Source organism: Mus musculus, chromosome 2 (assembly GCF_000001635.26).
Source record: "Mus musculus strain C57BL/6J chromosome 2, GRCm38.p6 C57BL/6J".
Classification (NCBI taxonomy): Eukaryota; Metazoa; Chordata; class Mammalia; order Rodentia; family Muridae; genus Mus; species Mus musculus.
Genome location: NC_000068.7, coordinates 18,694,011 through 18,708,646, shown reverse-complemented (window position 1 = coordinate 18,708,646; position 14,636 = coordinate 18,694,011). Strand labels below are relative to the sequence as shown.

General features: G+C 41.8%; 1 protein-coding gene across 2 annotated transcripts in view; it reads right to left on the bottom strand.

Annotated features, from left to right (window-relative positions):
- Spag6 (sperm associated antigen 6) overlaps positions 1–14,636 on the bottom strand; it is a 55,736-nt gene extending 41,100 nt beyond the window's left edge. The window contains exons 1-5 of one of the 2 annotated variants that reach the window (XM_006497502.2): positions 14,150–14,636; positions 13,454–13,494; positions 10,051–10,148; positions 9,553–9,921; positions 9,384–9,479 (exon numbers count right to left, since the gene is read on the bottom strand). In XM_006497502.2, coding sequence (XP_006497565.1) covers positions 9,384–9,479; positions 9,553–9,577 — 121 coding nt within the window. In that variant the 5' untranslated portion in view covers positions 9,578–9,921; positions 10,051–10,148; positions 13,454–13,494; positions 14,150–14,636. Of the gene's footprint in view, positions 1–9,383; positions 9,480–9,552; positions 9,922–10,050; positions 10,149–13,453; positions 13,495–14,149 lie in introns of those variants that run through there. The other variant, NM_001001334.2, reaches the window with a different exon arrangement.

The window sequence follows — 14,636 nt, the reverse complement described above, 5'->3', positions numbered from 1 at the left end:
AGCACTTGCCCCCAGCCAACTACCTAAGAGCCATCCCCAGAACTCACATGGAGAGAACTAACAACTGCAGTTATCTTCTGATCTCTACATGCAAACTGTGGCACATGCACACCCACACACATGCACATGACACACAAAAAAGTAAATAAAAATATAATTTAAAAAGTTAGAAAGATTTATATAATGAATATGTATGTATATACATGGTGATAGTCAAAAATCAAATATTACCAAATATCCTTACATCACTCTATATTTAGAAACATTTGAAAGAGAAAAAATAGCATTCACAATAACATGAGATCAGACCAGAAAAGGCATAACCTAGAAACAACTGTGTGTCAAGATGTATTTAATTATACAGCTCTGTGAGTCTTCCTAGTTTCAAGTTTCATTTGGTTGTTATTTCTGTGTTTAAATTGGCCAGATTGGACCATGTTCCGTAAGGCCTGTATGGGAGGTGCTGCCTGCTCACACGTGGTTCGGGATCTGGGCTAGCCAAGCTCTGATGTCTGCAAGTGCAGTTTGTACTTTTCACTAGACTTTCTAAGAGAGATAACTTCAGAAATCTCACAACAAAATGTTTAGAATACAGAATAAAGAATTAGAGTAGTTACCAAATTCAGACACAGGTTATTTCTAGAAAGTTTTTGGGTATTAAAAAAAATAGTTTTCTTTTTAACACTTCCTTACTTTTGTCCTTGTGCTATGATAAAATACAAATAACAAACTTACCTTTTCATCCTTTTTAACTGTATGCGGGAGTTGTCTGTTTACAAGTGGTCGTTAGCCATCCCCAACTACCTGCTTTCAACAGCAGCTACACCACAAAGGGCCCAGTATTTCTACCCCAAGCAGTACTATCCTGATGCTGTGCATAGTACAGCATCCGCACTGGGGCTGATGTGCGTCTCCCAGATAGAACGTTCAGCATCTTCTCATGCGCCTATTGGCCTACATCTTTACTGGAGAAATGTTTTGAGGGTTTAACCCATCTCTTCCTTTGGGTTGACTTATTTTCAAGTATTGATTGGCATATTTATAATAAATATGACAGTTTTAGTAAAAGAGGTCAAAACATACATAGTAAAGTATCACAATGAATGCACTTTTGAGACCATAACCATGTTTTTTAAGAATCACAGTGTAATTTTATTTTTTCCAATGATTCTGATATTTATTTTCCTTTTCTTTTTGATATATTTAAGCAAAGGCAGCAGCCTCTTAGCTTTTGAAATACGTAGTTGAGTAAAGTCAATACTGGGTTACTCATATTAGACTGTACTTTAAATTAAACCACAAGAACTCTAAACTGTTAAGACTGTAAAAAAATAGCCATGAATGACGGTATACATTTTTAATCTGGGCAATAGGGAGGCAGAGGCAGGAGAATTTCTGTGAGTTTAAAACCAGCTTACTTTCCATAGCAACTTCTAGTCCAGCCAGGGCAACATAGTGAGACCCTGTCTCTAAAACAAATAAATAAGATAAAAAGGTTTAAAGTGAATTTAAAAAAAAATTTTATTAGGTATTTTCTTCATTTACATTTCAAATGCTATCCCAAAAGTCCCCCATACCCTCCCCCCACCCACTCCCACTTCTTGGCCCTGGCGTTCCCTTGTACTGGGACATATAAAGTTTGCAATACCAAGGGGCCTCTTTTCCCAATGATGGCCGACTAGGCTATCTTCTGCTACATATGCAGCTAGAGACAAGAGCTCCCGGGGTACTTTAAAGTGAATTATTATGTTATAATATTTAATTTAATTAAAGTATTTATTAGTGATAGCTTATTAGTTACAACTAACCAACTACAAGCCTCCTGATTTGGGAAATTTCAGTGTTTATTTAAACAATTCACATAGTCAGAGGAATTTTTTTCCGAGGGATTTTTTTCCTTTTATGTTTTCTCCATTTTTTCAAATCCATCTAACTTATAAAATATTAAGACAGGGCTAGAGAGATAAATCAGAAGTTAAGAGCATTTGCTGTTCTTCCAGAAGACGGAAATTCAGTTCCCTGCAACACCAGGCAGCTTACACGTGTAACTTCACTAACTCACTTCCAGGGGTCCCTCTTCTGACTTCAGGTACCTGCACACACACACACACACACACACACACACACACTCACAGAGAGAGAGAGAGACATACAGAGAGAGAGACATACAGAGAGAGACAGACAGACAGACTGACAGAGACAGAGACAGAAGAGAGAGAGAAGCACACAGGCACACACACCATACATACAGAAAAACACAGAGACACACAGACACAGACACACACACACCTTTTTTTCAAATGCAAAGCCAATAGATGACTGTTAATTCTTTTTCTTCTGTCCCAAATCAGTTAACTGATTTTTTTTTCTGTATTTCTGCTACGTCATAAATATCATACATTCCTTTAGACAGTAACACAACACAAATTTTTAAAACATTTCTAAAATTACAGAAAATAGAATCTGAAATACTTTAATTTGAATAACTTTAGGGAAACAAACAAATTTTCAAATAGTGCCCCAAATGTCTACCTCCTAAATTACAGCTTGTGTTTTATATGTAGCAATCTTCAGGCACTTTTCTTTACCTAGGAGATATGTTCTTACCTTTACACTGGCAAGGAGACTTCGTTATTCCAGTGATAAGGTTGTACCTCAGGAGAACACTCCCTGCACTGGCTTCCTTTATGTCAACTAGATAGATACAAGCTAGAATGACCTGAAAGGAGGGAACCTTAGATGGAAAAAGCAATGCCTCTATAAGATTTGACTGTAAGGCATTTTCTTAATTAGTGGTTGACAGGGAAGGGCCCAGCCTGTTGTAGGTGGTGCCATCTTTGGGCTGGTGGTCTGGGTTCTGTAAGAAAGCAGGCTGGGCAGGCCATAGGAATCATGCCATAAGACAGTACCCTTCCGTGGTCTCTGTATCAACTCCTGCCTCCAGGTTCCTGCCCTGTTTGAGTTCCTGTCAGCTTCCTTCAGTGGTGGACTGTGATGAGAAAGTGTGGCCAAATAAACTGTTTCCTTCCCAGCTTGCATTTGGTCATGGTGTCTCATTGCAGTAATAGAAATCCTAGCTAAGATGCATGCCTACTGTGCCAATAACCCTAGGTTTAATCCACAGAGCCCTACGATGGATAGATGACAGAAGATAATAGATTTGTTCTAAAAACACACAGATGTGAGAAGGATGATATAAAAACAAGCGCTCACTAAAGAAGGAAAGTGACAGAGACAGAGAGAAAAGAAGTGGAAAAAGAGGAGAAAAAAAACACAGCAGCTTTCTCTTTACCCAACTGTCTGTTTAGGAGTCCACAGGTCACAATGAGTACTTGAAAACTAAGATCCCATCAAGAGGGGCTGCCCATGAGTATCACAGCCTCTGGACTGCCAATGAGTTACTCCTGTTATTCTGCCATCAGCATTGCTGTAGTCATCTTCTATACACTAAGTAAAAGATCCCCTAATTTTCCTAGGGAATCTATCTCACCCTTGAGTTGATCAGACACTACTATCTGCCCACAAGATTTCATGAGAGAACATACATGTTACTTCAGGGCTGAGCATAGATGGCCTGAGCTATGCACACCTAGCAAGGATTCAATCCCTAGCAGTGCATGAAAAAGTTACTTCCAATTAGGTTGTATTATACTGTAGATAAAGTTATTAAAACATAATTACATGAAAAAATATTAAATGGGCTTTTACATAATTTTCAAATAAAGATATAAGCTCCATGCATCTAACCCTTTTTCCAGCTAAGATCTCCTTTCTAAGCTTCGCTCTGTCTCCAAGATGCTCGCTGCCTCAGACAGACACTCCTCCCTCCATGTTCTTATAGAGGGAAAGCCAGTCCTTCTGCTTCGATGTGTTCTCTATTTCTGAATGGTGCTGGTGTGTCCAAACAACAAGATGTCTGGGAGTTATCTCCAATCTGTCTTTGTGTTTACCTGACCCCGCCTTCCATTCTAAGTCACTCCTTTAGGCAGACTTCACCCACTTGCCAGCTCGTATCCACGTGACAGGCACCAGCTCATCCTGGTGCTGTTTAAACCTTACCAAGCTGTCTTCCACACTAACCCCAAAATCATGTTCCCAAACACAGCACTAGCCTGGCCGTTCTCTCTGGCTGCAAACTTATGATGGCTTTTCTTTTCTTGCAGGAGAAATGCAAACTTCATGAGTAGGCCTGCTTTGCCCTCCAGCTTCAACTGACTCTCCTACCCTTGCCCTGGTTCCCAAGCTCCAGCCAGACCTCAGTGCTGGTCTTTTCTGTTTAGTGTCACCTCTTCTCTTTCTTGAGTTTCTGTCTTTACACATAATGTTTTCTCTGCCTAAAAGCAGTTGCATCTGGCTACCTTCTAGAAATTTAACAGAGGTAATACCTAGACCAAGATGCATCCCCTGTACAGTACCTCTCATACCCAAATCTTGATTTAGGTGTCTTTCAAATAAATAGTAATACATAGATATATAACAGTTATATAATATAAACATATATAACAGTACATATTATATATTACATGTGTAATATATACTACATATTACACATGTTATGTGTGTGATATATATTACATACAAAAGCTACTTATATTAGCAAATCAGCCACTGAAGGGCAGGAACTCTCCTTTTAATATTTGCATGATCAGCACATGTGTCTGGTGTCCATTTGGCATGTATGCATGCCATAAATGTTCACTGGTGGCAAATGAACCAACCATGCAAATTGATTTAATTTCAAATAAACTTTAGTTAAAAAAATAAAAATATTTTATGATAGTTATTTTCATGTTATGCATATATTGTTAAGTATAGTAATAATGCAATTACAAATTCAACTTTAACTAACTCATATGGACCATTTAAACTGTTTTAAAGTCACACCATAAAGACACAGTTCCATGTGGTTCAAATAGTTGTGTAGACAATTGAAAAATCTTGATTTTTTTTTTAGCTTGTCTTCTACTGATGATTTTTTATTGATTTTTTTTGCAATATATATGATTATAAAACTGCAGATAATTAAAATATCTAGGGAGAAGTCAGAATGTTAAGTAATAAGGGCTGAACCAAAAGACTAGCTGCTGCTTCAGGTTTCAGGGGTAATGTCTGCAGAAAAAATATTTGTAAGGCAATTCATTAGAAAACTGTCTGAGGCTAGCGATATATGTAGTTCAATGGTAGTGTACATGACTTGCATACATGAGACTGAGTTCAATGTCCAGCAAAACACACACACACACACAAAATCCTCACATAGTTAAATCCTTATTGCACACACTCATCCTAAAATATTTAGACTGTTTACAGTATGCACATTACAGAAAGTTTACTTTAAAAGATGTGTATAAATGGCACCCTACATGCTTAGCATGTTAGAGGCCCTGGGTTCAATCCACAGTACACACAAAAGTGATACATTTAAAATGGTAACTTTCAATAGCTACGCATCAGAGGAGGGAATTCATAACTGTATCAGAAATATAGATTAAGATTATTATTGCAGTTGGTGATGGTACACGAGTTTCCTGGCACAAAAAGAAGAGTGAGAATATTTTACTAATTAAAAGGAACAGTTTTCTACCAGAAATATCATACATAGTAGCTAACTTGACATATAATAAAAAATTAACAAGTAACTGTGAAATAAATAAGTATATTTTTTGACAGATTCTTTTGGCAAGAGGCCAATGTCTTTATTGACATCTATTTCATTTAAAATTAGATTTCAGGGTTTTTATGAATGCATGTTATAAGTTTGTGTGGTGTGCACACCTGCAGGCAAAATACTCATATACAAAAAAATAAAATAAGCCTTTAAAAATTAATATTGAATATTCATTATGGCAAAGCCAACATTCCTCTTTGGAAACTAACACAGCCTAACTTGTATCTCACAGGGCAGCCCATTGGCTCTTAGGCATGGCCAACATTCTTCCCAGAATGTAACCACGCATTTCTCCTAGGACCAACACAACTGTTAGCAGAAATCCCAGTTTTGCTTCCTAAAATCAACTTACACAAAGTATGATCTAAGCCAAAAACAAACAATAAAGTGTTCATTGTGTATTTAAAAACCAACCAGCCAATAGCAAATACCACCTCTTGTTCCTCCTCTTGTTCCAGTCAGTAAATTACTGATCAATTGACAGTCATGGGCTTGAAACTGGTCTCTGCGTACCTGCCTTGATCCAGGCAGATTGTCAGTCCAATCTCAGTTCCTATGGGATCCTGGACTTTTCTCTGTCTACCTTTAAAGACCTTCTGGTTTGATAAGACTGTTTTGTTGTAGGTTGTTGTTTGTTTGGACAGAGAAGCCTAAAGCTCCTTATGAGGCCAGCTTAAATTTACAATCAGCCCCCAACCTTCAGGGCTTTATCTGTGAAGGTTTTCCAAGACTGACTTCATTCAAATTGCCATGGTGGTTCCCAAGGAGATCTCATAGGCTGACAACCTTCACTATTATTTGATAACCACCAGTGGTACCTAAAGACAGAGAACTGCTTTAAACAGTTAAGTCAAAGTTTGCAATAACCTTCATTTTAAAAATTCCTTTCACATACAATGATTACAAAATTCTTAGCAAGAGAATTGTGCTTTGCTCATTATGCCTATATGGAAAATGTTTTCTTATTATCCTGGACCCATGCTGCATGTTTAATTAAAGAATATGTTGGGAGATGGGGAACAAAAAATCTTGCCAGATACATAGACCATATATCAAAGTCAACAGTAAAACGAACCAACACCTTACTGTCAAAGCTTGACTGCAATGTTTAAGTCCATGGTGATTTTTTTTTAAAGAATTTGCCATTAGAATGGTTAATCTTATTGACTAGGAAGGAAGAAAATGTTTCAGAATAAAACTTGTAAGTTGTTTTGAACTACAGGGATACTCATGATTTTAAACTACTGCTAGAATTATGAGATCTAGATAAGTATGTTAAAAATATGTTTCCCCAGAAAAGAAAAAAATCTTAATGTGCCATTAAGTGGATAATTTTGAAAGACTACTATATCTCCCTTGTATTCATTTCTTCACAAACCAGACTTACAGGCCTGAGCCACAAGCCTCCCATACTTTGACCATTTAGCCAGCTAGTTTATGTTAAATTCCCCATACACTTGGAGCATTATATCCTGTTCATATCCCTAGCTACTTGGTAGAATTGAGGCAGGAGGGACAGAGAGTTGAAGACCAACCTGGGCACCAAGGCTAAAACCTTGACTTAAAGATAAAAATAAAACAAAACAAAACTGACAATGTATTCTACCTTGTACTCTGATGGGAAGAGGCAACAAGTCATTAAAATTCCTAAAGATACTCTTTATCTTCAGTATTCTGTATATTTAATTTAATATTTCAGTATTATTCTAAAGTATTTCTTATTTAAAAAGTACTATTTTACTACATATACATAATCCAAGCAGTAATCCTTGTAAGTAGCAAGCACCTATTCACAGAGTACATTGAGAAGGACTGAGAAAAAAAATCAGTTTAAAAGTAACTGTGTCTTTAAAATGTAAAATTCCATAACAAAATTTTTATACGTAAGGAAAATTAATATGCATGAAACAATTACAGGACAAAATGAGTTCCGAAATGACAACATTTTAAAACAGATAACGGGGTTGTTCAGGGGTTGCACAGGTTAGAGACAGCAGCTGGAAGTGACCTTGATTTAGTAGCACTATACAAGGCAGTCGTGGTGGCTCTACTTGTCTGATGGCAAGCTTGATAACCTGGGTTCAACATCCAGGACCCAGGAGGTACAAGGAGAGAGCTGACTTCCAAATCTGTCCTTTTCTGTCTTGGCACCCAGCAAGCACATGCACGCTCATTTAAAATTTAAAGGAAAAATGCAAGAGATCGTTGTCATAAAGAATCTTGACTATGGCATAGGTTCTAGAGACAAAAGTTTATATAGCCTGAAACAAAACTGAAAAGATGGAAACTAGGATCAAAGAATTTCTGCCACAGTATCCTCCCTGGAATCTGTTCTAAAGTTTTAAAAGATGGCACTGGCAGAGCCCAAATTTACAATTATTGTAAATTTACATGTAATGTTTACACTTACTTAAATATTGAAAACATACTTTATTATAAATGGCTCCCCTTCACAACCAGAGATAACACCTAAGGGATAAACAGTAAAATTCAGTGAGGAAACAGAGAATCTGATCAAGAGAAGGTGTTTCCTCAAAGAAAGCCAGAAGTAAGCGCTGTCTAGGTGCTGTGACCATGGCAATGTGTTCTTAGTTTATTTTAATGATGTGTTCATTTAAACTAGTTTTAAATTAGATCTCATCCTGTAAACTGAGGTTTTCTTAAGACCTAGTAAGTGGCATCAAGCTTACAGTTCAGTCAGAGGCTTTTGTGGAAAGCTGTCTTCTGGGCGATGCTGGAGGCCCCTTCGTGTGTGTGTGTGTGTGTGTGTGTGTGTGTGTGTGTGTGTCCCTCTGCCTCTCTGTCTTTCAGCCTCAAATCATAAGGTGACTACAGACAAAGACATTTAGAGCAGAGGCTTATGAAGTACGGACCTTTTCCAGGATGTCTAAGTGACTAAGGTGATGGGGAAGGTATTTTCAGTGGTGTAGTCAATGGTAGATTACACTGGTTCCTGTTAGTAATGCTAAACTCATTGGTTCTCCAAACTAGATTTGGATGGAATCCTTTCTGTGGTCTGTGTTTGGTGCCCCATCAGTGTTGTCTCTTCAGAAACACACACACACTCACTAGTGGTGGTGGAACAAAGATGGATTTCACTAACTGTGACCTCTCCTCTTTCCCCTCCTTCCTTTCAGACTAAGGGGTGGGAAAAGGATGCCCTGTAAGATTCACAAAACCAGGTCCGTTTTGCCTGCTTCGAATGTCCTGGAAAAAATTTCAAGCATACTACTCTTACTCCATTAATGCCTAGAGGAGACCAGTGAAATCAGCCTGGGATTTCTTTGCTTCTAGGAAGTGAATGTGATCTAGGAGTGACAAGAGAGGGATAGACTAGGTCTGGTTAGGGTACGTTCCCATCCAGGAAAACGACTTCTGGCAGTTCATATGGCAGGCCGATTGCAACGAAGATGGAAATAATACCAGGCCTCCTCCACTGCCTCACCCACAAGATACCGCGGAGGGGAGGGAGTCCGGCGGAACTTGGCACCACTTTAGCCTACTTCCTCGGCTCCCCAAAAGCTGAGCTAATAAGGGAGCATAAAGACAATGTGGGCAGCTGGGAAAGAAAGAGGACCGGGGACCAAGGGAGGCTGGGGCGCTGGGTGGTGTGAGGATGAAGTGCGGGATGAAGGATGAGGCCAAGGCGATGAAGGAGGAAGATGGATTCGGGATGAGGTGTGGGACCAGGGTCCCATGAGCTGTGAAGGCTCACCCGCATTCTGCAGTGTCTCGATGTTCTGGGGTTTGGTCGCCTGCTCCGCCACCATCTGCACAAACCGGGTCCGGGCGTTCTGGTACAGCTCGAACACTGCAGAGAGAGGCGAAGTGGAGTAGCCCACCCTAGGAGCCAACCCGTCGGGGCGCCTTCCCAAGGCTCCTACCTTGCAGCACCTGCCGCTGGCTCATGGTGCCGCGGCGCGTGTCGGGTCCGCTCGCCGCGACCCCTCAACGTCCCTCGGGACTGCTCTGTGTACCCACACTCCTGGGCAACCAGTCGGAATCGGAACGCAGCCGTCCTGTCGCAACAGTTAAGTCCCAGGCATGACATCACAATGGTCGATGGAGTGGTGGAGGGACGACCTGATAAGCTGGGACTCCAGTGTTGCTCGAGACAGTCCGTCGGTTGTCACTTCCCTGTAGGCGGTGCACAGGGCGCCAGAGTCTCCCGGGAGGACTTGGTCTATGCCGACCCATCCACGAGGCAGGGTTTTCCCGACTGCAGCGCGACTGCAGCGCGAGCGGGCTAGGGGCTGGAGAGAAGGGGTGCGCTCGGGGACCAGGCGTCAGGCAGATAGACGCGTTGGCCCGGCGTGTCCCCGGATCAAAGCAACACTGGCAACACATTACTCCGTGTTGCTCTTAATGCCTCTCTTCCTTACCTGGCACTTCTGATTTCCGAATTCCTGGAGAGTCACAGCAATCGTGTCCATACACTGAATTACGATATATTAACAACAATTAAGGACACTTAGAGAGTCTGTGGAAAAGCAGAAAAGAAAATAATATGATAAATATCCATCTTGCAGGTTTTTCTAATGACTACCAAGTTTGCTGTCTCTATATTTCAATATGACTTCTAAAAAATAATTTCTTTTAAATTCGGGCCTTATTTTGTTGCTCGGTGACATTTCCAAAAGAGACATTTCTTTTTATCTGAAAAGACCAGCTCACATAAATGGAGCTCCGCAGCCTTTCTTTTTCATCAAATTTAAGCACTACAGTTTACCGTTAGTTCTAGCTCCTCTCTTAAAATTCTGCACCAAATGTTTCAGTGACAGGTGTCAATTTTAAATATTTCTCTCTCTGAAACTACCATTTCACCAGGTGTCAAATGGACAACTAGCCACAGCTGCTGCCTAATCGTGGCAGACCGGAAATCTTTGCTATCACCAAGAGGACGCACACACATCTCTGGTTTTCATACTTGGAATCTTCTACTACAGTCACTTTTAACTCCTGATAGGAGCTCTCTGAAGAAGCCTTGGTATTCCCTGGAGTCCTAGAAGGCTGGGACTAGTGTGTCTAGTCCTCTTCACACCCTGGGACAGCCTTTGGCTTCTGCAGGTCAGCAGTCAGAGACACATCCTTTTACTTAACTCTGTAAGTTTCACAGTGGTCTTCTACATTCTCCCCAACAGGACTCCCAGGTACAGATATAGAGGGAAACCCGGAGTGAATTATTAAAATTGCTAATGGAGTGTACTTAATTTATTTTCAGTTCCCTGTAGCATTTTGAAGACTTAAAAAAACAAAAACAAAAACAAAAACAAAACAAAAAACCCCTCACAACTTAAAGGTCCTGGTGCTTAGTTTCAGTCTTTAGACAATTCAAACTCCTAAATTGCTACACCCTCCATTTTTAGTAAGTGCTTTGCTCTTTATTTTCTATGTTCTATTTATTTTCTACTTTAAACTTGTTAGGAATTCAATAACCTCCATATGGGATGCTAGGTTTTAAAAGTCAAGTAGAAAAAATATTTAAAACTATAAAGTCTGTATTCATGAACAATGCCCATTAGTAGAATTTATTATCCTGTTGAAACACATTATAGGATGCCTATTTCATATCTGAACAAGCTAGATGGAGTAAAGAAGTTATCTTTGTTTTTATCAGTCCCCCCCCAAGGCCCTTTAAAGTTCAATGAAGAAATATAAGATAATGATCATAATGTACCCATAAGTGGAATTGTTGGTAATTTAAATATAACATATAGTGAAGAGATTACTGTAACTGAAAAGAAAGCCATTCTATATTTCCTGACCCATATTCTTTTTTTTAATTGGATATTTTTGTTATTACTTTTCAAATGTTATCCCCTTTCCAGGTCCCCCCCCCCAGCCCCTGCCCTATCCTCCCTCCCCCTGCTTCTATGAGGGTGTTCCTCCACTCACCCACCACTCCCACCTCCCCACCCTCAGTTCCCCTACACTGGGGCATCCAGCAAGCCTTCATAGGACTAAGGACCTCTCCTCCCACTGATGCCTGACAAGGCCATCCTCTGCAATGTGTGCAGCTGGAGCCATGTGTACTCTTTGGTGATGGCTTAGTCCCTGGAAGCTCTTGGGGGACTGGTTGGTTGGTATTGTTGTTCTTCTTTTGGGGTTGCAATCCCCTTCAATTCCTTTGGTTCTGACCCATTTTCAATGTACTAACTTTAAGACAAAATGTATCTCTATTTTACATAGTTACATGAATGTTCCAAGACCACATATAAACCTTTAAGCTAATGCTTAAATGAAGAACTACTCAAAAGAATATTTAAGGTATTATCAAACTAAGATCATTGTTCTTAAAGCACCAGTGGAATTTAAAGGTGTCTCATGAACTTGCCAAATAAAACTATGCATTTGACTGGTAGTGAAATATTCACTTGAAAACCTGTTTTAGTGAAAAGTTTGGAAGGCTTTGCTTCCTTTTGGGAAAGGCTAGTAATACAATCTCAAAGTTATTCCCTACTTATTTATGAAAATGACACTGAAACCCCAAAAGTACAAAACCAGTTTTTTAATCTTGTTCTGTTTCTATTTACAAATTTCCTCTGAGAATCCAGAAAATTCCACTATTGTGGGGCTATATGCTACTCATGAGTAAAAGGTAGTTTTAACACGTTTCTTTTCTAGTTCCTCACTGAATTTTACAAGGTAAAGTTCTCTATTTCAGAAGCCTGTTGAGGTACTTAAAGTGTGCAGATATTCTCCTTTTAAGCTGAACACATAACAATATCCCTGTGTTTCAGACACTTTGCTCTTGAGAGAATGTGCCTGTCTTCCAGAGCATGAAGGAGAAAAAATAATTTATTCTCCATGTAATTCAGTCTATATTAATTCAACATGTGTATGCCTACTATTGATTTCAGGTCTATAATCATTCCAAATTTTGTGTTTGAGGAGCAAAGATGAGAGGGTTTGAGTAAGGTAGGGATTGGCGAACTATCCAGACAGTTTAAAACTAGGAAAAACTTATTAACAGAACGGAGTCTGCTTTATATAGATATGAAATCTTTTCCATTCAAACATGTTGGCAATTTTTCAAAGGCGTTCCATTGGTAGCTGTCATTTGTCATTTTGTGAACTTCAACGATCCTTTTGCCAACATCGACTGCAAAATCACTGAAGTAGCTTCACTCCAATTGGCAGAAGTACTATGTGCTCCACAGCGGCCAAATAGGTGGGTTCAGATGTGATCTTAATGAAGAAAGCAAACCTAGGGCTATCTGAATTATGACAGTCCTTGTTGAAGTGTAAGTATCAGGTTTTTGCAGTCAGGTGTGAGCACACCATTCAGTTGTGCCAGCAAATTTGCTCCCAGAGCAAAGATGTGGAACTTCGCTAGAGAGTGGAAGGCTGACATTTCTCAGTGTATGCTGTACTTGTATTTTATTCGTATTTGACTTTACTTCTCAAGTATTTTACGGTCAACCTCGTATGTCTTAAGGGTCTAGTAGTGTTTTTCAGGCCAGTACAATGTCAAGGTGACAGTGACTAGCCCGGCAGAGCTAGATCCACCAACACATGGCTTTCCCTATTCCCCCACCCGCCCCACCCCCAAGTGCCTGGGTGAATGCTAAGCTCCAAGGCATTTGGTTCCCTCCCAAGGAAAGCTATGATCAGAGTGATGACTTCACTGCTCCCACCCCACCCCCGAAAAACCAAGGAGCATTGTGGTGATTACTAAATAAATCTACGTTTTAAATGTAGGAGTCAACCAGCGTAATATGCTGTAACATGCAGAGCAAAGCAAATTATTGCTGCGCAGTATATGCATGTAAGCATCCTACTTACGAGAGCTTTCTTTATTAAAACTTGCTCCAAAGCCAGCATGGCTAGAAAGAAAACACTGTGAACGCTCTACATTTAAAATTATCTGCCACCATCTCAAGACCCCCCCCCGCCCCCCGCCATGCCTCCCAAATTTTATTGTTGGACTTTTCTTAGAAATCGTGGGAATTTGCACTCCGGTGCTTAAAATTCTCTTATTATTGTTGTACCAAACACAAGAGACAATCCTGGAAGGTGCTTCGCTGCAGACTACCCTGGCGTCTATGGACGGACGCCACGCACCGCTCAGGTGCAGGTCCCCCAGAGGAGGCTATGCGGTCTAGACCCAAGGTTGATGGGGTGGGGGTGGGGGTGGGTGCTGGGGGCGAGGTGCGGGTGGATCAAGTGCCACCGGTGTGCTAGAGTCTCCGAAGAGAGGGGCGCGCCCGTGGTTCGTGACCAGCATCAACAAGCCCGGCTGGGCTGAGGGCAAGGCCCCGGCCTCCTCTGCGTTTTCACTCGCCCAAAGTTTCTCTAGCTCCCAGGAGCATCCTCGGAACCTCAGGCTCAGGAGAGGGCAGCGGGGTGGGGACATGGGGGCAGAGTGGGAAGAACAGCCCACGAGGTCACGGGGACGCGCGGGGGCAGGGCGGGGAGCGCCTGGGGCACCGGGAAGGGAGGGAGCGCGCGGGCGGAGTGCGGAAGCGTCTGGTCGCGTACCCCGCCTGCCTCCACGGCCTCCGGTCCCCGCTCTGGCCTCCGGCCGCTCTCGGGCCTTGGAGCCTGCGGGGCTGACCGAAGAGAGGCCTCTCCTTCCCTTTGGGTTAGGTGGCCAGGCCTCCTTTGCAAGTCGCTAGGAGTCTCGGCAGGAGTCGCCGCCTCCCCCCAACCTTTCCGGCGGTGCGCCTGGGAAGAGCGCGGCCAGGACGCGGGCGAGGCCTCCGCCGACTCGGCCCAGAACCGAGAGGCCAGGCCGCAGCCTGGGAGCAACCAAGAAACGCCCCGCGGCCGCTAGGCTGGGCCTGCCGGGCGGGTCTCCTCCGGGGACGCTCCCAAGCGGCGGGCAGGGTTGGGAAGTGCTCCAGGTCCCTTTGCCAGGACTGTGTGAGAACCCTGCGAGGTCCCCCGCAGCCAGCTCAGTTCACCCGGGGCGTACACCGGGTCCCAGAGGAAGGGACCAGACACAGTAGCTTATTTAGGAGGGGAG